The 24,806-nt window shown below is 32.4% G+C and overlaps 1 protein-coding gene and 1 pseudogene across 2 annotated transcripts; both read right to left on the bottom strand.

Annotated features, from left to right (window-relative positions):
• Positions 1-409: 409 nt before the first annotated feature.
• On the bottom strand, positions 410-14,649 carry LOC128174048 (piggyBac transposable element-derived protein 3-like; annotated as a pseudogene).
• A 962-nt stretch (positions 14,650-15,611) lies between these two features.
• On the bottom strand, positions 15,612-23,522 carry LOC128172953 (transcription intermediary factor 1-beta-like). Of its 2 annotated transcripts, none has more exons than XM_052838688.1 (3): positions 23,391-23,522; positions 16,910-17,732; positions 15,612-15,841 (listed from the first exon to the last, which is right to left on the bottom strand). In XM_052838688.1, exons 2-3 carry the CDS (start codon positions 17,717-17,719, stop codon positions 15,758-15,760), a joined length of 894 nt encoding a protein of 297 aa, XP_052694648.1. In that variant the 5' UTR covers positions 17,720-17,732; positions 23,391-23,522; the 3' UTR covers positions 15,612-15,757. The 2 variants fall into 2 exon arrangements, with proteins under 2 accessions (XP_052694648.1, XP_052694649.1); XM_052838689.1 differs by lacking the exon at positions 23,391-23,522 and adding an exon at positions 22,775-22,873.
• Between the last annotated feature and the right edge of the window lie 1,284 nt (positions 23,523-24,806).

Genomic DNA, 24,806 nt, shown 5'->3' with positions numbered 1-24,806 from the left:
TGGAAGATTGATCTGATGTAGCATGGATACTAGTTTAACATTTGGTTGGATTTACCAACACCTCCCATATTGGTATTGTAATCCTGAACAATCAATGGCTGCGAAATCACTTTTTTCTTGTAGCCTGAACGTTCATTTACAGTTCCTTGGCACTGTCCAATTGAAGAACCTTTATAGATAGGACAAATAATGATTACAGTTTTGCAGTCTCTCCACTGTACGTAGACAAAGTCACCTTCGCTATGCCATCGAAAATCTCCATGTGAGAACACCTTTTCAAACAGTTCAATATCTTTCAAGCATTGCGGCACAGCACTACTTGTTCTTTTAACAGCACCTATTCTTTTGTAAGAGATCTGTAGCCAAAGGTTAGGTAGTGTAGAAAGAATTCAGTATAAATTCTATATTCCTAGATGACAAGTTTTTTGCTCAGTTCCATCACTTCATTGTATGCCAGCCCTTTGGTTCTGTTATTCAGCTCAGTTTTCTTTTTGCCAAATTATACAAAAAATGCATATGTATAACCAGTAATGGAATCTGCTAGTACGGACCCTGAAACGTGCTACTACACCTCTAAAACGAACCGTACCGTTCCGTGCAAGAAACGAACCGTACCGTTCACAAAACGAAACGTACCGTTCACAAAGCGTACCGTACCGTTCACAAAACGAACCGTACCGTTCACAAAACGAACCGTACCGTTCACAAAGCGAACCGTACCATGCAAAAAGCGTGCAAGATAATTTATGCAAGACCCGCCTCCAGACGGACAAAAAAGCGTACCGTACCGTGCAACAAGCGTGCAACTTCCATATATGGCTTATTGACCTAATGTCTTTCGATGAATACGGACGGAGATTATTGCTGACCAGATAAGTTCAATATTTTGCTAGATTTTTTATAATGGATTAGATAACACATACTAAGATTTAAAACTGTAATTCTTTTTAAAACAGTCACAAAAATATTTCCTTTCTTAGACCGTAACCATTTCTTTGTTTTTCGACAAAACTTGCATCGCCGATTTCTTAAACATTGTAAACTATTAACGTTCACACAATCCGTGGTGATACTATTTTGATTATTTTTATGAAATGTTTGAAACATTGGGTACATACTGGACTTTACATAGCTTTAAGTGATTCGAGAGAGAGAGAGAGAGAGAGAGAGAGAGAGAGAGAGAGAGAGAGAGAGAGAGAGAGAGAGAGAGAGAGAGAGAGAGAGAGAGAGAGAGAGAGAGAGAGAGGAGAGAGAGAGAGAGAGAGAGATATCGTTACCCGAAACGTTAGAAAAGTAGCGTTTGTTTAGAAATATATATATACACTATGGCTAAACAAGGTTGAAATATATCTATATATAATTTTATATCCTTTTTAAATTAAAAAAAAAATGTCGACTTAAGTTACGCAGACCCAGAAAATGTAAATGACAACCACATATTACCGGTGACTCGAGTGATTTGTTCTTGAGCTATTTATGTACCAATAAATAAACAAAAAATCACTCATACATGTATGATGAATTGTAAATAAATACATGTACAAAATCTTAATGCATTAAATGCAAGCATTGAACGGAAAAAAAGAACACGCATTCCATAAAATAACTTTAAACTTTATTTTCCGCATAGCTGGTAATGGCGTCGTGATTTCACATGAACAAAAATCACTCGTGCAAAACACGTGTACAGAAGCTGATCTTTGGTTCTATACACAACAGGTGTTATTGTCTTTCTTTGGTTTTTAGCAGTTATTGTACTTTACAACTAACTCTGTATATTTGGACGCTTAAATAGGTGTACACGAGATGCCGGTATTCACACCTTTCCACGGGCACCTGTTAGGTTACTCATCACAATCTGTCGTGTGTATAGTCTGAATATATCTTACTTCTACTTTGTTAGTTTCATGGCTTTTCTTAATCTCTAAAAAACAAAAGAACCGTCTGTAGAAATGGACACAAACAACTACACGAAAGACTATCGGCGCGTGGATCCGTGGAACAATTCAGCGACTCTATACATGCGGAATTTTCACATATTAACTTGCGATTAAAATATCATTTACCGGGTACATTAATGTACCAAAAAAAAAAGATTAATTAAATCATAAATAGTTGAATGAGATAACAAGTACATGTAAGCACAAACACAGCTCTTTTAAAATTTATTTTCAATCTTATATGTGTGATGTGAAATAGCGTCGAAATTTTAACCGTCGAGATCAATCTATATGTACATCGTCCGCTTTTAGTCATTGTGTTGAAATCGTTGTGAAAACCATGAGTCTAAAATAAATGAATTCAATTCATACAAATAAAAATCTAATAATTCCAAATGGTTTGCACACAATGACATACACCCTCAGAGAGAGAGAGAGAGAGAGAGAGAGAGAGAGAGAGAGAGAGAGAGAGAGAGAGAGAGAGAGAGAGAGAGAGAGAACTTGTGTGTTGATTATAATACTTAAATTAAAATTTTATCACTGAGCTTTATTATTTAAAATTTCGCTTTAGGTTTCTATAGTTGGTCATTTGAGCGGGATTTTATCTCAGGACTCCACGTGCTTCGCCTGTCAATCAGTTTAAGTATAACAGTACAGATCACGCCACGCGCCGCGTGCTACTTGGCTCCTCCTATATGGCTAGAAGAAAATTATCGAATGAAACGTTTTTGTTTTATGTTTTCTTATATCCCTATTGAAAAGAGTGTTACTATTTTAAATTATTCAACAATAATTTCTCTCCGATTTCATGATTATAATTCATGTACTGGCGATCAGAGTCGTTTTCCCTCGCTGTCGTATTATTTTTGTTACTAGATAAATTCTTATATATTTATAACTTTAAACATTCATTTGTTGATTACCGGGTATTTTTTCGTGTCCTGTTTACAACAAGTATGTGTGTAAAAAGGTAAATAAAATATAAACAGGTTAGTCAGCATTTGTAAAACGTCAGCTAAATCGCATGCATGCAGTGAAGAGCGGACACTTGTTCAACAGAATAATAAATATCGCCATTATATAAATGAAAGTTATTGACTTGTTGTGTATATCCAGTTGTGTACATATCGTATGAAATATGTTACATGAACATGTATAGTTTAACGGAAAAACAAAGACTAATAGTCATATTTTGACTATACACGCGATCTTAGTTCAGATAAGAGAGGCGATGACGGGTTAGATGTAGGTATGATCTATGTATACAAACAAGTGCAGAAAATCATAGAATTAATATTTAAATGAATAAAAATTCGTGTCAAAAAACTATATAACAGTTGATTTCAAGATTTCTTATCTATCCATTAATTTTACATCGTCTATTCACTAAGGCAATCGGCGATCGACAATAGTACTACAGTAGTACGCAATGAAGAATGATCATACGAATTATGAATAATAAAAACTAGCCGAGAATCAAGACAAAGATAAAGAAAACTAAACTAAAAAAATATCGGAATAAAGTCGGTGCAATTTGTTATAGCAATTTTAAATGGATTAGAAGTATTTAATGACTTCAACTCAAGTACATGTATAGAAATAAAAACTCAAGATGCTTTGTAAAATTATCGACAGCTCGCTGAATTCACAAAAATATATCGGATTAAAGTCAAACAGTTCTTTTAATCTATCTGAATGATTGCATTAATCTAAATTAAATACTAATAATAACAGACTGATCAAAATTAAAATTACCCCCGCTTCCCAATTGTCACTGAGTACACGATTCACGCAACGTATCAAAAACGGGGGAACGGATGGACGTTCTGATTTTAAATAGATCGATTGAAATTCTTTTTTAATATATCATATAAAAAAAGAAAAATTCTTGTCATAATTACCACCTTGCTGAAGTAGATCGGGCAAAAACTAAACAAAATTATATGGAGAAAAATCAAAGCGTTCAGGCCACGCCTACCTCATTAATAAACCGCGCAAACCGTTCACAAAGCGTGCAGCTATTTTTAGCAAAGCGTACCGTGCAAGAAGCGAACCGTTCCGTTCACAAAGCGTACCGTACCGTTCACAAAGCGAACCGTACCGTTCACAAAGCGAACCGTACCGTTCATAAAGCGTAACGAACCGAACCGTGCAACTGGTGTAGTAGCACGTTTCAGGGTCTGTACCCACAACTTCAGGCCAAAACGTATTGGTTTGTCACGGATAAATTGTCGGATTCCTGAGTTGTGATGCTTTGATGCTACCATCCGTTCATCCACAGACACAGACTCGTATGGCTGAAACAATGACTGTGATATGGATTCCACATGTTCCAAAAGACTACGCACTCTTGTCAGCTTGTCATCTGTAAATCAATATACATCTATGTACAATTTATATATTTATATCTTTACACAGAAACATTTTCATCCTGTATTATTTTCCACCAGTTGACCCTTATAATTGTTAGAAGATATGCACACATCCTACGTTCAAAAGGACTAACATTCTCATAAAAAATTAAAGGATTGGAAAGTCCTTGTAAAAAGAACATCTACACATTGTCTTCTAAATACATACAAATTTTTATGAAATTCCGTTAAGAGTTTAGGATGGCGAAAAACAGGACTGATTGACAGACGAATAAAAATACCCCCTCCCCCTGAACATGTTGCATGGGGTATAAGATAAGAAAATGTCCCCAGTATTAAAATATTTGTACACATTCATTATAGTTGGCTTACAAGATAACTTATGGTTGTACCTTTATAAGTGTCAGCATTGATCTGCAGAAAAGACAAAATAGCCTTAAATCTTGTAATGCTTATGACAACTGAGACCATGGTGTTGTTGTACAATGGACAAGTTGACCAATATCTCTTTAAAGTTTGTATATTGACCACAGACATGTAAATCAAAATTCCCACAAACCTAAAAGCAAAATGAATAAAATTACCAAATTTATAAATCAGTATGAAAAAGAAATTTTAAAAAACCACAAGTACTGTTTAAGTTATTCACATACACTATAAACTGAGATTCAAATAACCAAATCATATGAAACTATCAAAAGCAGCGATTAAGACGCAAGAATGTGATACAGCCTATCATACATGTTACTCTTTAGTCAGTGCATTGCTTATTTTTTAATGATAATTATAATTATCGAATGGAGGAAAATCAATTCAATAAATTCAAATTCATATTTCCATATAAAATAAATCTAAGATATTAATTACATCATTTGACAATTTATGTGTTTTTGTTCTTTAAATCTGTATATAGATAATTTTTGTACAATGCAAAGCAGTAATAGGTACAGAGCCCAGCACAAGCACAAAAAACCCCATCTAAGTTTTACTTGCTAGAGTCAGTAGTTTTTTAAAGTAAATAAGCAATATTGCTGCTTTTGTTTGTCAAAGTTGTGTTTTGTAGACTAAATTACCTGTACATCTCTTCAACATTGACCCTTGTCCATGCGCTCATGCTGTTGGCATATGAAAGATTTTGACCCTTAGAAATCAAAGTTTCTGCATGATGGTTGGTGGCAATACAAATCTCTAGCATTATTTCTTGAGTCAGGAACAGAAGGAAAAAATCAACTGGCTTTTGAAATACTCTGTCTGTCTAAAAAATGATTGTTATTGTAAAAATTAAAATGCAAAACTGTATGCAGTCAAAAATGGTTAAAATTATTGTAACTGCCGAACAGTCTCCCATTCTTTCAGATAACACTATGTATTTAAATTAACTGATATCATGATAGAAGTCAATCAAACACATACTGCCTAATTCAATCTTATTTTGATTATAGCTTTTATGCACAGATTTCAAATTCTTTTCAAAGAGGATGGGGGCTGAACTAATTCATAATTATTCATTCATATATGGCAAGAAAACAGTACAGTTTCCCAGTACAGCACATCTATACTAGGTTACAAATGAAACCAGACTAATACAATAATCACCCTCCCTAATTTAAACTTTTACAGTACCCTGTTTCAGACAAGAGTGATTGTTTTAAATTTTCTAATGAATAACATTTCATACCTCGCCCTATTTTGACTCTTCACAAGGAACATGATTTTTTGATATCATATACCTAGTAGTGTATCAGCCCCGATACACGTGTTCTGGACTAGGTGAGAAAGCAACTGGAAGCTAGGGCTGTATCGCCCTCGGGGCTGATATTTCTCTGTCTCATCCCGTCGTCAAGGGTGTGTATTGCCCTCAAATTTAAAAAAGCTAATTCCCAAATATATTTGCTTTAAACTAAGCCTAGTTTGTAAAATAACGATAGAATAACAAATAAATAATACAAAGCATCACTTAACACATCTGAAAATTTTTATTAGAGAGGTTGAGATTTCAAACGTGTACGGGTACGGGTGCGTGAACTAGGGGAATCACCTAAATTCGCGTATTACGTCATCAGTTTTTGTGACGACATGGTTTCTACACGTTCTCTAAACTTGTAGATGTCGTCTACATGTAAGTACAAACGTGTGGCTTTTTACAACAAATAAAATCTTATTGATATATCAATGTATTCTTGTGATATATTTTATAGATTTTCAAACTTCATTTGCATGAAAATTGATAAGAAAAACATTTAAGAGCATGTCTACGAGAAAACCATGCAACAGGTGGTGGGAGCAAGGTTCTCTGATCAATTTCATATTTTGTGTGTAACAGTGTGCATCTATATGAATTAATTTGCCATAAAAAAAATTTTGATGTGGTCAGTCTAAACTTGGTTCTGCAGCACTGTTACTAAAAATAGCATTTTGACCCTTTTAAGAATAACATTTTGTATAATTCACCAAATTATTGTTAAAAATTCTGAATTTAGTTTAAATATGAATTCAAAAAGTCATTTAGAGTTAACATACGTCGAGCTAAATTATATGGAATAGCAGTTTTTGTATGATGAGGATAACACGAATCAAAATGAAATATTGATGTGTGTCAGTTGTTTTGTAGAATATATCAGTAAAAAGTTTGAATTCTCTTTTATAATCAGAACGCCCAGAAAGGTAATTTGGTGTCACTACTTTCTAAAGTAAATTTGATGTTGGGATCAAAGTTGCTCACAAGTTGATGAAATATCTCAAATTTTTCGTCACTATTTAAGGAATGAATTCAATATTTATTTGTTTTATACGATATAAAATGGTTTGGGGCAGTTTACGCTTTATAAACCGCGAAGCGGTTTATAAAAAAGCATAAACTGTTTCAAACCATTTTATATCGTATAAAACTAATAAATATTGAATTCATTACTTATAATTTAATTTTTTACTCTACATTGTAGAAAAAACGGTTATTTGACCTTAACAATGATGTAAAATTGTAAAAATTTCAAACGTAACGTCAGGCGTATTGATACGTATTTGACGTTAGTCTTACTATGACGTAGGCAACATTCTTTATACGATATAAAATATTTTGTTAGCCAATCAGAAAGCGCGTTACAACCAGAATTAAATTATTATTCCATAAAATAAAGCAATCGTCTAGAAATCGTTTTCAACTAGATTTAATAGATCTGGCTTTTTCTTTTCCCCAGAGTGAAATTATTTGTTCGTGTAGCTTTTCTTCAATGTATCTAAGAGTTAGAGTGGCGTATGTTTGTGCCACCTCCTTGTCCCCATTGCTGTACCTTTCATTTGATAAATGATGAAATTCCATTTGTTACTGACTACAATCCGCGTAACCATACTATTTTAAAAGTGAAATGCTATACCAAAATTTTATTTAATGGATCGTTAGACAATCATTTCTTTAGCAATCTTGCGCTGTTCAAAGAAGGATATATGCCTTTATTTTTTATAAGATTTGTGTTTGTATATTTGACGAAAAAGTAGAAAATCTATTTTGGTTGCAAGTAACGCACTGTAGAATTTAAAATTCTATGTGAATAAATGCATATATTAAATATCTAATAAATAATGTCCAATAATGTCAATAATATGTTGGGGTTTTTTTTGTTTTTTTTCAAAATCTATGAAAAATAATTTTCTTTTGATAATATTTTTCAAACCTATTAATATTCTTTTTTAAGGAAACGTGTTCTATAGAGGGGAAATGTGAGGCAATCATTTTTTTTTTAAAAATCAAATTGGCGAGACTTTAGAGATATGGCATATTTCACAATTGAACCACTCCCGATCAAAACTAAGGTGCCTCACTACATCTACACTTATACTTTTTAAGAGACTACGTCAAAAGATGGCGATTTAAATGTTTTCTTAAACTGTTTATATCGTTCGATTGGGTTGCATATCGTCGTAGCTCTGTGGTTAAAATGTTGGGCTTTTGAACCGCAGATCATGAGTTCGATTCCGCCTGGAGCCTTTGTTCAGGTTAACTGAGTTAAATTTTTGAAAATCTAATTTTTCATTCAAAATTGCCCATTTTTGGCCTATTAGACTTAAATACTTAATATCCATTATGATATCAATCATAATCAAGTAATTTTCTGCTGGTTTGAGATAATATTTCACATTATCTGATCCCGACTTGACTGATAGAAAATTTAAATATATAACAATTTTGCCCGAAAATTAGGATGTTTGGTTGTAATATGGTTTGTAAATTAGGAGAACAGTTACAAAATCAATTGATCTCTTGTCTACACATAAAGAAATATTGTTGATTTTTCATTTTTTTGCAATTTAGATCGAGATGAGTTTGTTTCTAATCAGGATCGGCCATATTTTGAAAATTAACAACATTTCTAAAATTTCGTCAATTTGATTAGATTTCTCATTAAAAAGTGATTGCCTAATATTTCTTCTCCATACGACACGTCTCTTTAAAAGATTTTATCCATAGGTTTGAAAAATATAAACAAAAGGTGTTTTTATTTACATATATAATTTTTGTCTAAAAATCAGTAGAATAACAAAATATAAACATTGTAAAGTATTCGAATTTTACACTTATTTTATCATACACATAATCTTTGACATTGTACCTTCATGAAATACTTTTTTACCAAGAACAAGGATATAAAACTAAAGGTACACTGTTACATGTAACTTCCAATTCCCTATATCCCTATATTTTCGTCCCCCCCCCCCCCCCACACACACACACATACACTTTATAAAGCGATCAAAATATATGAGAGCATATAGATACATTTCTTTCCTCAAATGCTTACTAGTTATTGTATTTAAAATATATACATAATAGTTATTGTATCTTATTTAAAAAATCCTACATGTACAGATGTGAAGAAGAAAATTGTACCTTAATGCGCTCAATTCCTCAAATTAAAAACCTTCAAATATTTAATTTGTCTTCTCCATTATAATTAAATGACTGTTGTTTACCTCGCGTAAACTCGTGTGACTTTTATAACTTTACTCACACTTGACTGATGAATGCACTGGAATGAAAAATGTTGTCACGTCATGTTAAAGAGCTATAAAAATCAATGTTACAGTACTGCCAGGCACATCATTCTAATTTACTATGGCCCACCCATTATTTTCATCTTAATTCAAAAATAAAAATTGTCTACAAACCAGGATCATTTTCCACTGTAATATTTTCTTAAAAATAGCGATAATTCCTTTATCCCCGCAACAGAAATGCGTCAGAACTATGGAAACTGTTTTAACGATGTTGGTTTTTTTTACTCGTGACATAAAAAACGATCAAAATTGATGTAGATTTTACATTATTCATTGTATTAAGAGGGGGCCCCAGAGAGTGGTTATATTCAGCTTATTATTCTTTATTTTGTACAAGTATTGAACATACTCTATTTCATTCAGAATTTCTAATGATCAAGCAAAATTTCAGCATTAGAATTATACACAAGATAAAGAGCTCACAATTCTACTAGGTTTGAGTCATACTTTGTTCACATGAGTTTATAACATTCAGCTTAAGATTTTTAACACTCAACTATGGTTAGTAAATAGAAATTGTTAACATTTAAGCATAAGAAACATGCACTATTACAAATAAAGAACACAAATTATTTTTCAAAATGAATCATATACATGTATATACCTATATATTTCCGTCAGCGATATTAAACTCTATTTAAACTGAATAAACTCGAACAAATGCTGAGCATCTCAACAAAACATATTGCATTAATATACCATTACGCAAAAGATCATACCGATTACCGATAGAATGAATTGTATTTTAGTACTTTTTAATGCATCAGATTTTGCTTAATTTGCGCAGGTAAACAGTAACCTGTTTGATTTACCGAAGTCTCTGTTTGATTTGATACATAAAAATCACAATACAGACGATACTTCCCAGGTTACAAAGCATAAATAATGAAAACAAAACGAAAATCACAACAAGCTAACACCAACGTTATGTGTAAAAACTGTCAACGCATTGAAATATTTAGCCTCAATTTACTTCCAAAAATCCGCACCAATGTATTTTGCATGTTTCAAAGATTCCCTTCGTACGCAAACTGTCGCACAACAAACAAATTCATCATTGTCAGATCGACCCGTTTATCATATAATGTCTTGGCTGCTTTAAACAAAGAACCTCGTTTCAGAAGTATGGAATACGAGTCTTGGTAAAATGTACTGAAATATATCTACTGTAAGCAAGTGATTATTAAAACGTCAAAAGAACTCGTAAAGAAAAATAAGACTGTAGTTTTGTTATATTCTGTTATTGCTGCTTTGGTGATGAAACAAACTAAACTTGACAACACAAATCACAAATAAAGAATGTTTTGAAAAAAAAAGATTTATTCCATTAAATATTGAAAACTTTTCTAAAATCTAGAAAGTTCGCAAAAAAAAATCAAATTTCAGCTGTTTAATTATCAACTGCTAATTTTCCTTGTAAAATTTATGACTGAATTTCCATTTTCATTAACTATTTTTTAAACTTTACAATATTTTCGAAAAAGCTTTGAAAAAACTTTCAACAGAAAGTAAAATTCACATTGAATTAATTTGCCTTTACAAATATTATTTTTAAAATAGTCACACCATTTGTTCATACACCGTTTATACAAATTCGTTCCTGGTATTTTGATTGAGATACCATTATGAACACAATTTTTAAATTTGTAATGGTGATATGAGGTTTTTTTCATTGATAATCAGTATTTTCATAATAATTACTAATCAGAAGGTACAACTTTGGGCAGTTAAGGTCAGATGACACGTTCCTCAATTTTATATAACTTTTTCCAGGAATTTGTTGATGGTTTACTACTATTTTGACAAGCTTTCATGCAAAAAATTAGGGTACCTTACCAGGTATTTCTGCAAAATACTAGAATATGCACTTTCCTATATAATCGTCTTGAAAATACACTTGAATTGCTGATATAAAAATAAATACATATACAGCAGAGTAAAATTCACTATATTGGAACTCTATCTCGGCCGGGGCGGGGCTTTATTTTGTTAATTATATTTCTTACTTATCTGTTGAGTTAAAGACATATTGTGATCTTATTTCGGATACATTTACTATCACATTACTTACAATTTTTATGCAAATTCATAACCTCCTTGTATGTACATTGAGAGCGCAAAGAAGATATAACAGATAAAAAGATGAATTTCTTTAAAATGGGCCATTACGTTTGTGCGATATCCTTACGTCATTCGTGCAAGTCTCTTACGAGTTACTTGAGTGAAGCGCAAGTGCAGCGTACGTTTTTTCAGATATCGCAAGGAAACCGTGGTGATTGTTGTGCATGTCCAACAGCCACCGTGCGTGCTTACGGGAAGCGTACGTCCTTCCAAAATCGTAAGATGCACTAGCGTGTCTCGCAAGATTATCCTTAAAATTCGCCCCGTAGACAACCCGTTGGAGCACGTGCGACGAGTTGTGACTAATGCTAAGCTATGTTAGTGTAAGCCAAAGGATAGATTTTATTGGTGTTTTAATGTTATAAAGTTTGTGAAAATTGTAATATTTTGTTACATGTATAACAACGTTGCAGTGGAGCGACTTTGCTGTGTGTATCAACAATGTAGTGACTTGTAGTGGCGTCTTCAGGGTGTTTGCGTGTGGTAATGACGTAATGACTCGCACCTTAGAGCAATGTTACACAATATGCAGATATTACTTATAAACTTGTATACTACATGTGTACATGTTTTTGATTTTGTGAATTATATTTTCACTATATGTATCAACAACTTAGTGACATTGCTGTGTGTATCAACAATGTAGTGATTTGTAGTAACTTCTGTTGTTTGCGTGTGTTTATGACGTAATTACTTGCACTGTTGATCAGTGCATCTCCATGGATGAAACAGAATATGTAGATACATGTACAATACATGTAATAACTTCGTGAAAACTTTTTGCTCCATGTATGATAATGGTGTGGTGTAGTGAATTGCTCTGTGTATCAACAATGTAGTGACTTATTGTAGGTAAAATAATGATATATACCCCCTCCTCTCTCTCTCTCTCTCTCTCTCTCTCTCTCTCTCTCTCTCTCTCTCTCTCTCCATGTGTTAAGATATATACATATATCAATATGAAAGTACAGCTAGTAAAGCTCCTTTTCAAAATTTGCAATCTTTTGACTACTAGAATGCTACGGTCCTTGAAACGTTTTACTTTCGCATTACTTGTGCGTTTGCTCACCTTGCGTTCATTGTGCGTTTATTGTTCTCAAAGTGTTCAGTGTTGTCTTATATCATATTATGTAATAGAATATGCGCTCAGCAGTCGTTCAGCATTCGCTCACTGCTTATTTTTTTCATCTTCATTGTACTTCGAAACATCATATTAGAAAACAGGAAAACAAAATTGTGCATGTGATCTTAATTACGACAGAAAATTCATTCAATACATCGGGAATGTTTTCATATATGTATCAAGATTAACTTATTAAGTAAGTAAATACACTAGCATTTATAATGAATTGATTACTAGAAGTTAACTTTTTTATTATTAAACCATCGTCACCAATCAGTGGCGTTGGAAGCAAATTGAAAGTGGGGGGGGGGGGATATAAATATGTCAAAAATCTTGACAAGCAAAAAAAGGAGGGTTATGTTCAACTTTCCAAGCAAAAAAGTGGGAGGGGGGTGCTAACCCACTCCGCCAACCCCTTAGCCCCCGGTTTCGTTTTTTCAACATGTCTAAATAATGTTGTATGAAGTAAGAATCAGCATAAAACAAAACCTTTTCATGCCATTTTGTTAACCGCTTTATAAGGTTTGACCAGATTAAATTTATTTCAGAGCCCTATTGACTGTTTATCTAATAACAGTCCTTACCAATCCAACCCTGATTTTAATAAATCAATCTAGAAACAAAGACCATGCGACAAAATGGTTGTGAATTACACGGTTACCTCGTCAAGCCGCGTAACAACCTTAAAGAGGTTCTTCCTTAGGTTTTGAGTAGCGATTTTGGGTCACCTCTAGTCTGAAAATTCTGCATCGCATATTGATTCTAGTAGTATATATATAATTTACTAGGTTTTCAGGAAGGAAATTAACAATTTTCACAACTCAGAAGTTTTAGAGTACGTTGAGGTTAGCTTCCTAATTTTCAGCGCAGACCAAACTTCTAGATAGTTTGTGTATTACGATATATTCATGTTGTTTTCAAAAACATATTTAAATATTTGATATTTCTATCGATATATGTTGGCATATTTAGCGTATATTTCATAGGAGTCAAGAAAAAATCAACTCCAATTTTGGCCTAAAATTATCTTATTTCATGCTATATCTCAAATTTTTGAGATGCGATTCCTTACCTATTTTACTTTTAAATGAGACATTATTAAATGTATGTCTATTTGTATCCAAAGTTTTGGAAAGATAACATTACTATATTTTTCTATTTGCGTTATAATTTGATTACTCCAAAATTTTGTAACATATGTTCTTGTGTTTACTATGTACGGGCCTTTGAAGCCCCCAGTAAAACAAAACATTTCAAAATTTGACTTAAATTTTACTTTTATAGTCACTACATATGTTCAACTTCATACTGTATTAAAATCATAAATAAATGATAGTTCACACTGTAAATATGTGTTTAATTTCTTCAAAATATTAATTTCCATGTCAAATCTTAGCAAAAATTTCAGGAAAATTATCATTTCTGTTTGGGGCCCTATATTTCTAGAAAATGTGATGTGACATGGGCCACAAATAAAACAAATGAACGTTTTAGTCTCGCATCTTTATAACTTAGTGGTTTTTGGATGACTGACATTACTATTATTTCAGGTGCCAACCTCCTTAAGTTCAAATAAAGTGTTTTTTACTATCTAAAATATGTTAGTCTTTTATTGTCGCCGGATATACAGAAATACATTAGTTTCCTTGGTGAAAATTCTGAGGTTGACGTATTGTATTTAGGGATAAATCAATGATTACTCAATAAAGCGATTCAAATAAAACATATCACTGGTATGAATTTAAACAAGTTAAGGCAGACCTTTTTACTATCGTTTTTGAAGAACACCTTTTCTTGCGCGATGCAAAACTTTCAGATCCTCTTTAATGCCAGCATGCCAGAATAAAGTTTAAACGGATGAAATACATTGTAACTTCAAATATTCAGGAAATAAATGTGAAAAAGTATAGTAATTGTATTTAATCATATGCTGTGGGGTGCATGTGTGTTACAAATAATGTAGTGAGATGGATGCCACATTGACTTCACTGACTTTCACGCATGTTTCCATAAAGTGTAGAATAATGTGAATTTCCAACATCTTATTATTTAAAATAGCCAAATTCGCAGTAGACACCAACAATAAGGATGCTCAATCCAAACATATTCTGAATTCAATATCTCTGAAAAAATACTGCAAAGCAGTGTAGTGAGATTCTGGTCAAAAGTCAGGTGTAGTGGTTTGCTGGTGTTAACAAGTATGTCTTTGTGTGTAAGTGTACTTTATTATATGTATCTGCATTGCTTACATTTTATGCCTAAATTCGTTGATAATGTTCACGCCATCGCTGCCTTGATTTAAATTGTGACGCCATAATGAACTTTAAAACCACTTCGTCATTGACATCGTTACAAACAACGTTTTTAATCTTTTATAGCTGTCCGAATAGCCGAGATGGCTGCAACCGCTAACAGTACACAATTTATTTCATTTGGACAGTTGCATTCTGCTTTATGTTTTATTTATTTAAGTATTTTTTTTGCTGTACCAAGGCTTCATATATATATATTTCATATAGAACATCATAATTACTATTATTATTATGAGAAAACTATATTATATCATTGAAAAAAAATGTTTTATCCAAAAATAAATACATTAACGAAAAATGAATATTTCAAGTATGTAATAAATAAAACCAAATGACATCCAATTAACAGACCAGTTATTGAATTTATCTCTGTGTGGATCGTAATGTCAAAAATGATCCTTATATTTTCGACAAAAATCTTGTTATATCAGGATGATCAGTCTCATAGACCGCTCGGCTTCGCCAAGTCGTCTATTAGACTGAACATTGATATATTTCTGTAGTCAGTCAGTAACAATCCTAATAAGTAATAGTGGTGAACTGATGAACCCCCAAATATATTGACCAGATATTGGAAAGACAACAAAAATCACATTACTTCTACAAAGATTTTACTATTCAGCCTGCTGTCACATTAACCTTCAACCTTAAATTTGCTTTAACGAAACTGAACCCCATTTATAAAAAAAAAAAAACAGTGTTAGGAATGATAGGACAAAGGTGAGAAATATATGCTTTCCAATAATAGCAAACACACATATTAACAGACAAACAGACCAGTCTTATGTGCCCACATAACGTTTTTCCTAATAAATGTTATATAGGGTTTTTATCTAATTAAACACAACATTTTACCTTTTGTTGGGAACTTTGCAGAACTGGTGGTTTTCCAAGGCTCATCTCTTTATATTTGTGCTGAGGCTGAAAATCAGTCAGTGTGTAATCAACAGGTATAGGTAATGATTGAAAGTTGTCCAGCTCATTACATTTGGTAAACATAAGAAAAGAAATATCAGGTTTGGCTTCAAATTCTTCTGATATTTGTGTACTCATGAGCTGAAGTGAGCTGATAATGTCCACGCCATCGCTGCCTTGATTTATATTGTGACGTCATAATGAACTTTAAAACCACTACGTCATTGACAATGTTACAAACAACGTTTTTAATCTTGTATAGCTGTCCGAATAGCCGAGATGGATGAAAGCGCTAACAGTAAACAATTTATTTCATTTGGACAGTTGCATTCTGCTTTATGTTTTATTTATTTAAGTATTTTTAGCTGTACCAAGGCTTCATATATATATTTTATATATAAAATTATAATTACTATTATTATTATGAGAAAACTATATTATATCATTGAAAAAAATGTTTTATCCAAAGATAAATACATTAACGAAAAATGAATATGTCAAGCATGTAATAGATAAATGACATCCAATTGAAATTTTTCATGTTTTTTTTTAAAGCTATCACCTTTAACAGACCAGTTATTGAATTTATCTCTGTGTGGATCGTAATGTCCAAAAATGATCCTTATATTTTCGACAAAAAAATCTTGTTATATCAGGATGATCAGTCTCATAGACCGCTCGGCTTCGCCAAGTCGTCTATTAGACTGAACATTGATATATTTCTGTAGTCAGTCAGTAACAATCCTAATAAGTAAAAGTGGTGAACTGATGAACTCCCAAATATATTGACCAGATATTGGAAAGACAACAAAAATCACATTACTTCTACAAAGATTTTACTATTCAGCCTGCTGTCACATTAACCTTCAACCTTAAATTTGCTTTAACGAAACTGAACCCCATTTATAAAAAAAACAGTGTTAGGAATGATAGGACAAAGGTGAGAAATATATGCTTTCCAATAATAGCAAACACACATATTTACAGACAAACAGACCAGTCTTATGTGCCCACATAACGTTTTTCCTAATATATGTTATATAGGGTTTTATCTAATTAAACACAACATTTTACCTTTTGTTGGGAACTTTGCAGAACTGGTGGTTTTCCAAGGCTCATTTCTTTATCTATGTGCTGAGGCTGAAAATCGGTCAGTGTGTAATCAACAGGTGTAGGTAAGGATTGAAAGTTGTCCAGCTCATTACATTTGGTAAACATAAAAAAAGAAATATCAGGTTTGGCTTCAAGTTCTTCTGATATTTGTATACTCATGAGCTGAAGTTGGTTAATTTTCTCTTTTATGCTGTCTGTGAATTTATCCATTTCCCGCAGCCCGTCTTTTTCTGCGTTTCGTAAACTTTCAACAGTCTGTTCGCCAATATGTTTTACCATCTTAGCTACATCTTGTGTATGTGCATCAATTTTCTTCTGAATTTCGTCGGCTTTCATTGTAAATGCTGATCGTTTTTCTATTTCTTTAGCAAGCACCTCTCTATGCTTTGGAAGCAGTACATTTTCTATTTCTTTTTTTCTGTTCTTACAGTGATCTGTTAATTCATTGTAAATGGTAGACAAAGATTTTACAGAATGTCCATTATGAGATCGAATAATGCAATCTGTGCATACTGGTTCTTTACAAAGGTTGCAGTAACATTCCAGTTTCTTATTTGTATGAGTGGAACAATACATAAGATCTACTAGGTTTTCGTTGTTTGATGTCATGGAAACAATTTCATGATTTCGAGTTATTTTTCTCTTTCCATGGTCGCTTTTACACGTTTCACATAGGTGACCTGCACACATCTTACAGAAGTATTGTGCAGGATTTTCTTCACAATTGTCACACTCTAGATAATGTTGAGCAGATGATGATGTCTTCGCCATTCTATTGTATAACCTACATAATGAAAGAATGTACATTAACACTTTACTCAATATTGGATTCTAAAATACAAAATTGCACTATTTATGCAAAAGTCAAACATGAAATGTTATAAAAATTTTAAATCGTTGGCAAAAATGAATGTTCTTTCTCAATAAAGAGAAGTCATAATTCATACGATCATTAAATTACAGTATGTTTATAACATGCATATTTTATTCCTATATAGATAAATGACACAAAATATACCTGCCTACTGGATCAGTTGGTTAAAAGTAACAAATATAAAATTGATATCCAATTTAATGTCAAAATGGATTATCTGAGATTATACCCTCAGGTTTAAGTAATTTTATTAACGTTTCTTCTATGATAATGAAAACTAAATACTGTCATAAGACGGTAAAAGTGTTTGTACCTAAATAACACTCCCTTTGTACTATTAGGGGATGAACTGTTTGCTATGTAAAGAATTTAGAATTAAATAACTATTTGTACATTCCATGTCATAGAAGATATGTCTATGCAATTATTACCAATAAAAAACCAAAATGGTTGAGGTAGGGAGAGGGTGGTCGGCACAGGCGTTAGATCTGTTTTTCATGCCATTAATATTTAGAGAGGAGGTTTGCTCCACTTCCCCTCCTACAAATTTCAATCATATAATAAAAAATACCCCCCCCCCCAAAAAAAAAAATAAGCCTCGGACTACCCACTACCACCCCTTGCAAACACAATTCATCTGCAATATGCGCCCCTATTCAATTTTAACCGGTTTTTCCAACGGGAAAATCCGTTTATTAAAATGGTGAAAATGGCGGGCGGGCGACTGCCAAAAAGGTACCCTCATGGTACGGATAACTTCTCTTACAGTTTTCAAGATAGGAAGTTGTTCTTTTGCAGATCAATTAAACATATATCAGTGCATGTTGCTTGGATTTTGATTTCTGATAAATATTGAAAAAAAAACCAGCTTTTGAACTTTAGTCATTTTTTGGCAAAATATTGCATATAGGATAATTTGGCGTCACATATAGCCTTTTGCAAACATCAGACATTTTCAATATTATACAATATTTAGTTTAAATATATTCAAAGAAACGCAAATTACACAATCACCATGCTCTAAGAATCTTAATTATCTTACACGACATCATTAAAATATTCAGGTTTTGTTAGGGATATAGGAAAGTAGTTAATATACGATAACAAATTGGATATTTGACTATTCAAACCACTCTAAACCAAAGACATCCGGTTAAAATTATATTATACAGGTATTGTAGTACATGTTTACATTGAATTAGTTTTGGTTTAACGTGGTCTTCGTACTAAAAATTAGACACTGTCAGATATTTCAATTAGTGGTTTTTTTTCTAATACAATAATTTTGATAGCCATATATATTGAAAATGCATCAATTGAAAATGTTAGATGCGTGTACTAGTGGTAACGCGGAGGACTTTTTGATTTTGTGGTTGCTGGATCGAATCCTTTAAGTAGTATTTTTTTTTCACTAACAGAATAGAGAAATTAGGTTACACGTATCAAATCTTCTGGTTTTTTTTTTTAAATTATCTTGTTTAATTCAGTTTGAGTATCAGAACACCCAATATAAACAGTTTTCTTCATTAACACTGAACTTGTACTCTATTTACACTTAGATGCATTGCACTTTGCTTTGCACTTTTAACGGTTCAGAATATCAACTACTGTTATACACAGAGATTTCCGAATTTATAACAAATCAGTGGTTACAGACACCATTATAAAATCAGTACAGTGTATCCAGGTGTCGAAAATCATATTGCAACAGCTAGGTACCTGAAGCTATTTCTAGTAACAGGTACTTTCCGTCCAAACACAGATGTAGGCGAAACAATGGGAAAAGGCGCTATAGCTCTTTAATTGAAATTGGCCAAGTATTTTAAGAGAAAATATCAAAATGTGAAAGTTTACAGAGAGACCGACGACGGACAAAAGGTCATCAGAAAAGCTCTTTAAAGTTTCAGCTGAGTTGGGCTAAAAAGCTAGATGGTCTCTTGAAGTGTCAAATTTTTAATTTTAAATTGTTGAAAAATCACCAATTACTTAATGATCTTCATGTGCATGGCATGCCCTTTTTAATATAAAATGTTTAATATCTAGAACACAATAAATAATTTTGTAATTTTTAAGCGGCAATCACTTCAAAAACGTCAGGATAAACAACATCTTAATTGTTTTGAGATATTTATAGATTACTTTTGGCGCCTGGATAAACCTAATTTACTGGGCTGGTCCCTTTATCTTTATATCGTTGAGAAGACATCAGTATTTGCAAACTGTCATCTTCTACACGCTAAATCAAATTTTGTCTATTGTTTTGTCTTCAACAATTGAGGCAGTCAGTTTCAGGGGCCAACTACTGAGCCCCTAATATGTATATATATATATGACAGTTTCATAGAAACCATGTTGAGTAGAATTGAATTATTAACGATAATCCTCTATTTTGATTTACAAAATATTTTTTGTTTAATATTAACGTAATATCATATTAAATTTCAATTTCAAGTATACGGTCCCTCGGGATCCCATATTTCGTAACACACCGGCATTTAAAGGGGTCAAACTGTTGTATATGATAAAGGAACGTGTTTGCTTTAATAACGTTCGACAAAATCCAAATAGTTTTTAAGATATTTAGAAAAACCTTTGGCCATTGTAGGTCTCTAATTCGGCTGATTCCTAAATCTTGATATCATTAAGAAGGCCGCGTGATTTTTTTGCTTATATGTATATGTTTTATAGACAAGAGAAAAAAGTAGTGAAAAAAGTGTGAAAATTTTATCGAAATTTTGGTTCTCAATATTTGCGCTCTAAGGGGCTCCAACGATTTATATTTGGCGTATAAAAATAATACTGTTTAACTTCAACATATCGCCTATCAATGCTGAAAAATTTCACATTGGTATCATGAATAGTTTATCAGAAGTTTGCTAAAAAAAAAGAGGTCATAAAATTATGAAATTCTTCGATAAATCAATACCGGAAAGACGTGATCAAAAACTTTTAAAACTTATAAAGTTCTTACAAACTAACTCGGTGAAAAAATAAAAAACTTTAAAAAAATTAATACTTGTTTTTAGAAATCGTTTGCTTAAAATTGTAGAGAAATAATAAAAATAACTAGACGCCTTCTCGTTATGAGCAACAAAGGGTCTTACTTTTGAATGCACCTTAAAAAAAGGCTATCGGAACAGTTTTACTTTTCTGTCATTTCTTAACAGTTCTTAAAATTTCAATTAACCCTCTGTAAAGATTTTGATAGACATATTTTTATACTGGAAAGAATGCGTTTTTATTGTAATTTTTTATAAAATTGAAACGAAAATTAGTAAAATTCAACATTATAAAGATAAAATCTTAAATCGAAACAGAGTTAAGAAAGAAAAAACATTCGGCACTCAGACATTGAACCCGGTTCACCTGTGCACAATCCCACCACTCTAACCATTATGGTACGGAAACTTTCGCTTCAAGTCGAATTTAGATCTAACCACATTATATGTATTCATCAAAGCGTCTCTATTGAACAATAAAAGAAAAATGTACTTCTAAAAATGTTGAAAAATCAATGTTTGGTGACAACAGGAAGTGACAGCGGACGTACGAAGGGCACTAACAGCAAGGTTGGATACGGAAGAGCGTTACTAAATGTCATCTCCTTTGGCGCAATGAACACGTCTTCCGTCCGATTTTCAAAAACAAAATGTCAACATATGTCTCAGTTCTGGACCTCCAGGTGCAGGGTCGACCCATTCGATATTTTCAACCAAAAAAAAAAAGACATTTAATAACTAGAAAACAAGAAAATGTTTTTGTCATTTTAAAGTGCCAATTAGTTTTAAAACTTTGTTTTAAAACTGATTATCATAACATATTTTCAATCTTTTTCTTTCTTTTCTTTTTTTAGATATTTAGAAAATTTTAATATCGTAGAAAGTATACAAATTTGCAACATTTTAGTAATACTAAATTGTTTCTTGGACGCTAAAAACGGAAGACCATAATAATAATGAAAAGAGAGAAAACTATTTGAAAATCAGTTAGGTCTTCCTAAATAGAATAATGTTTTCAGCAAAAATTCGCCGTTTATTTTAAAGAATCATTTAATTTTACTGCTAATAAATTTCAGATCCCTGCGCGTATAAAGTAAATTATTTTAGTCAAAAAGTGAATTGACACCTATTTTAAAACTTATTTGAATATAAATAGACGATTCAGCGTGAAAAAGCCGTTAGTTTTGGAAAAGTTCAAGGCATCACAAGATTTTAAAGTTCATTTGAAGATTGAAATCTGTTTTTATTTTCAATAAATTCATCTTATATTAAAAATTGTCTGCGTACATCATATGAATATTGAAATGGAAGATCAGTATAAATATATTTTGTACCTCACTCCGAAAATAAATTATTTGACATCATATTGCTTCACGCAACAACACGTTGTTGTAGTATATAAATCACTTTCAATTTATCAAATCGACAGAAAAGTCAACTTTTATTAAATAACATTTCAAAATTTCAGGAAAATTCTTATTTTAAACTAAGGTGGTTCCTTCCTAAATAAGTCTATTTTCGGTTCATAAAGTATAGTATCAAGCTTAAGATAGCTCATACACAGAAAAATTCATGCATAGACTATCTTGGCCATAAAATGTAGATTTGTACATTACCAACAATTTAATCCATTCTCGAAAAACATTCTCGTACAAATTAACCAAAACAATTCACAGACCATTACTTTGTATTGCGAACTATCATAAATGATAAAATTTGTGTTTGAAATAAATAGCATTTTCATCTTTTTTTCAATATTTTTTGCAGGTTTAACGTTTGAGTACCCATTCTTGCCGAGTAGTCGGAGTACCCATTATTGCCAATTGTATGAAAACAACAAGATGTCCGCTAAATATTTGTTGTTTTTGAGCTACAAACTAAAATGAATAAATAACGCAATTTTTTAGACACAATTTGGAACAAAGAAAATACGTCAAACATCTCGAAACTCACTTTTACAAAGGTAAGCCTATAAAAACACTATTTGTATCCGTGTGATGACACAAGTAGGGGGTTCTTGACGAGTTTCCTTCCATAGAGTTACTAAGCAGTATCCTCCCAGGGTGTGAAAATATAGATTTTTGTCATATATGCAGATTTTGAGTGCATATCCTCTAAGTTTAAACATGTCAACCCAACGTGTCTAAGCCAAGCACAATTGAGGTAGCAAAACACATCCCTCCGGGGATTACATATAAAATTGTTGGACCAGATGACAGTCTTGCAGAAGATCATGTGACATATTGAGGAGATAATGTTGCCAAAAAGTTTGTTTATATTTAGCACACTCAAGAGTTATTGATCGGTGCTATAAGCTGTTAGTCTAAGGTCATGGACAGGGTTTACTTTTAGAAATAATTCCGTTACTGATGAAAGTAATACAAAATTAATTACTTAAGTTGAATAAATGAACAGTGCAGGGATATGCATCAAAAGTTTTCCATGACAGAGTACAAGAGAGTAATAGAGAAATCCTGTGTATCTTTCTGCAGATGATGGGTACTCGCATCACCTTATACGACCGTAATGTATAATTAATCATTACAATGAATAACATAAATATTTTTACCTGTAATTCCAAGTTCCGGTTCGAAGTGATCTTAGAGATGCGATACAATGTTGACAATTTCACCAAAAGTACAGGAAAATTCGTTGTTGTTGAGCGAAGACTACATGGATACTATTCGTGAAATTAACTTTCGGTTTGTTAAATTGGGGGTCATGTCAATTTGTAGACAGACTATCTCATACATAACACATATCGCATACAACACTGGCGGGTCTCTGATCTCTGGGACATATTATCTTTTTTTAAAACTTAAAATGCTAATATAAAGGCAATACTTTACAGCTGTAATCTAAATTCCTAAATTAATTTGTCTAACATAAATGCTTACGAAATCGCTAACTTAAATTTTAGAGTGTGACTAAAATGGGTAGCGAAACCCGGGCCGGGCCAGGATTTTAGAAAGTGAAAACCTGGTTTTTGTTGATTTCTAAAAAAAAATACTCGTTTGTTCTGTACAAAATTTGGAGGAATACTTCATTACATCTTGTTTTGTTTTGTACATCGATTTGACCAGCACACAAGATCAGATAATCAACTCGTATGTCAACTGGCACACTATAGTTTTTTTTTGTCTTGATATATCTCTACTAGAAAAAAAAATAGTGTACGAAGCATTATCCTCTTGTGTCAGGTTAAATGGCAGACAATAAATGGAAGCCATCATTTGCATACATAAAAGTATCGGCATATATGTTTGAGTGAATTGGACAAATTAGGGCATGTATGTAGGAGTGACTTTTACGTTTAAACTTTACCGGTTCAATCGGGAGAACGCCAACACGAATGCAGAGGACAAGATACACAATATGATATTTACACAAGTTAAGCTGTAAGCTTACATTTGCAAGAGTGTAATATACCCTGTGCATATGGTTATATTTACATCAATCAAGCATGATTTCCTCCATTTCTTACGGAAATTGATTGAAATTCATAGCTCTGTAGATACTGACTGGACTGAAAACCATAAATGTCCCTTTTATCGATTGATCGAAAACTCACAGACTGCACGACATAATCATGATGATGTCAGACTCAGTTTACAATAGATATAGAAGACGATTTGGCCGACTCTTTTTTCTATCATACCGATGTACATAATAATAATAATAATTTACTTAATTTTACTTACTTTTTACGACCAATTTATTAATTTGTAAAAAGAAAGATGCAAATATAAACAAGTAAATTTACGCGGGTTATGTATTTTTCTGCAATGTCGCCACCATCATATCACGCGTGAATACATAAATGTGATCAGAGAGAGCATATGAATCCATCTTATCATGCAAACCAATGAATTCTAAAACAAATAGAAGAGGGTGGGTGCCCCGAGGCATTTCTCTGAGGACCTAGTAGTTTAATTCAGTATTGTGACGGGGGTTCTACCTGTCACTGGCACTGATTGATACCCAA

Source organism: Crassostrea angulata, chromosome 2 (assembly GCF_025612915.1).
Source record: "Crassostrea angulata isolate pt1a10 chromosome 2, ASM2561291v2, whole genome shotgun sequence".
Lineage (NCBI taxonomy): Eukaryota > Metazoa > Mollusca > Bivalvia > Ostreida > Ostreidae > Magallana > Magallana angulata.
The sequence above is the reverse complement of the archived record's forward strand: the minus strand, read 5'-3'. Positions and strand labels throughout refer to the sequence as shown.

Coding starts and splice junctions, on each gene's coding strand:
- LOC128172953 (XM_052838688.1), bottom strand. CDS start 17,719: ATGGCGAAGACATCATCATCTGCTCAACATTATCTAGAGTGTGACAAT. Junction 15,842..16,909: donor TGCAAAGTTCCCAACAAAAG/GTAAAATGTTGT, acceptor ACTGATTTTCAG/CCTCAGCACAAATATAAAGA.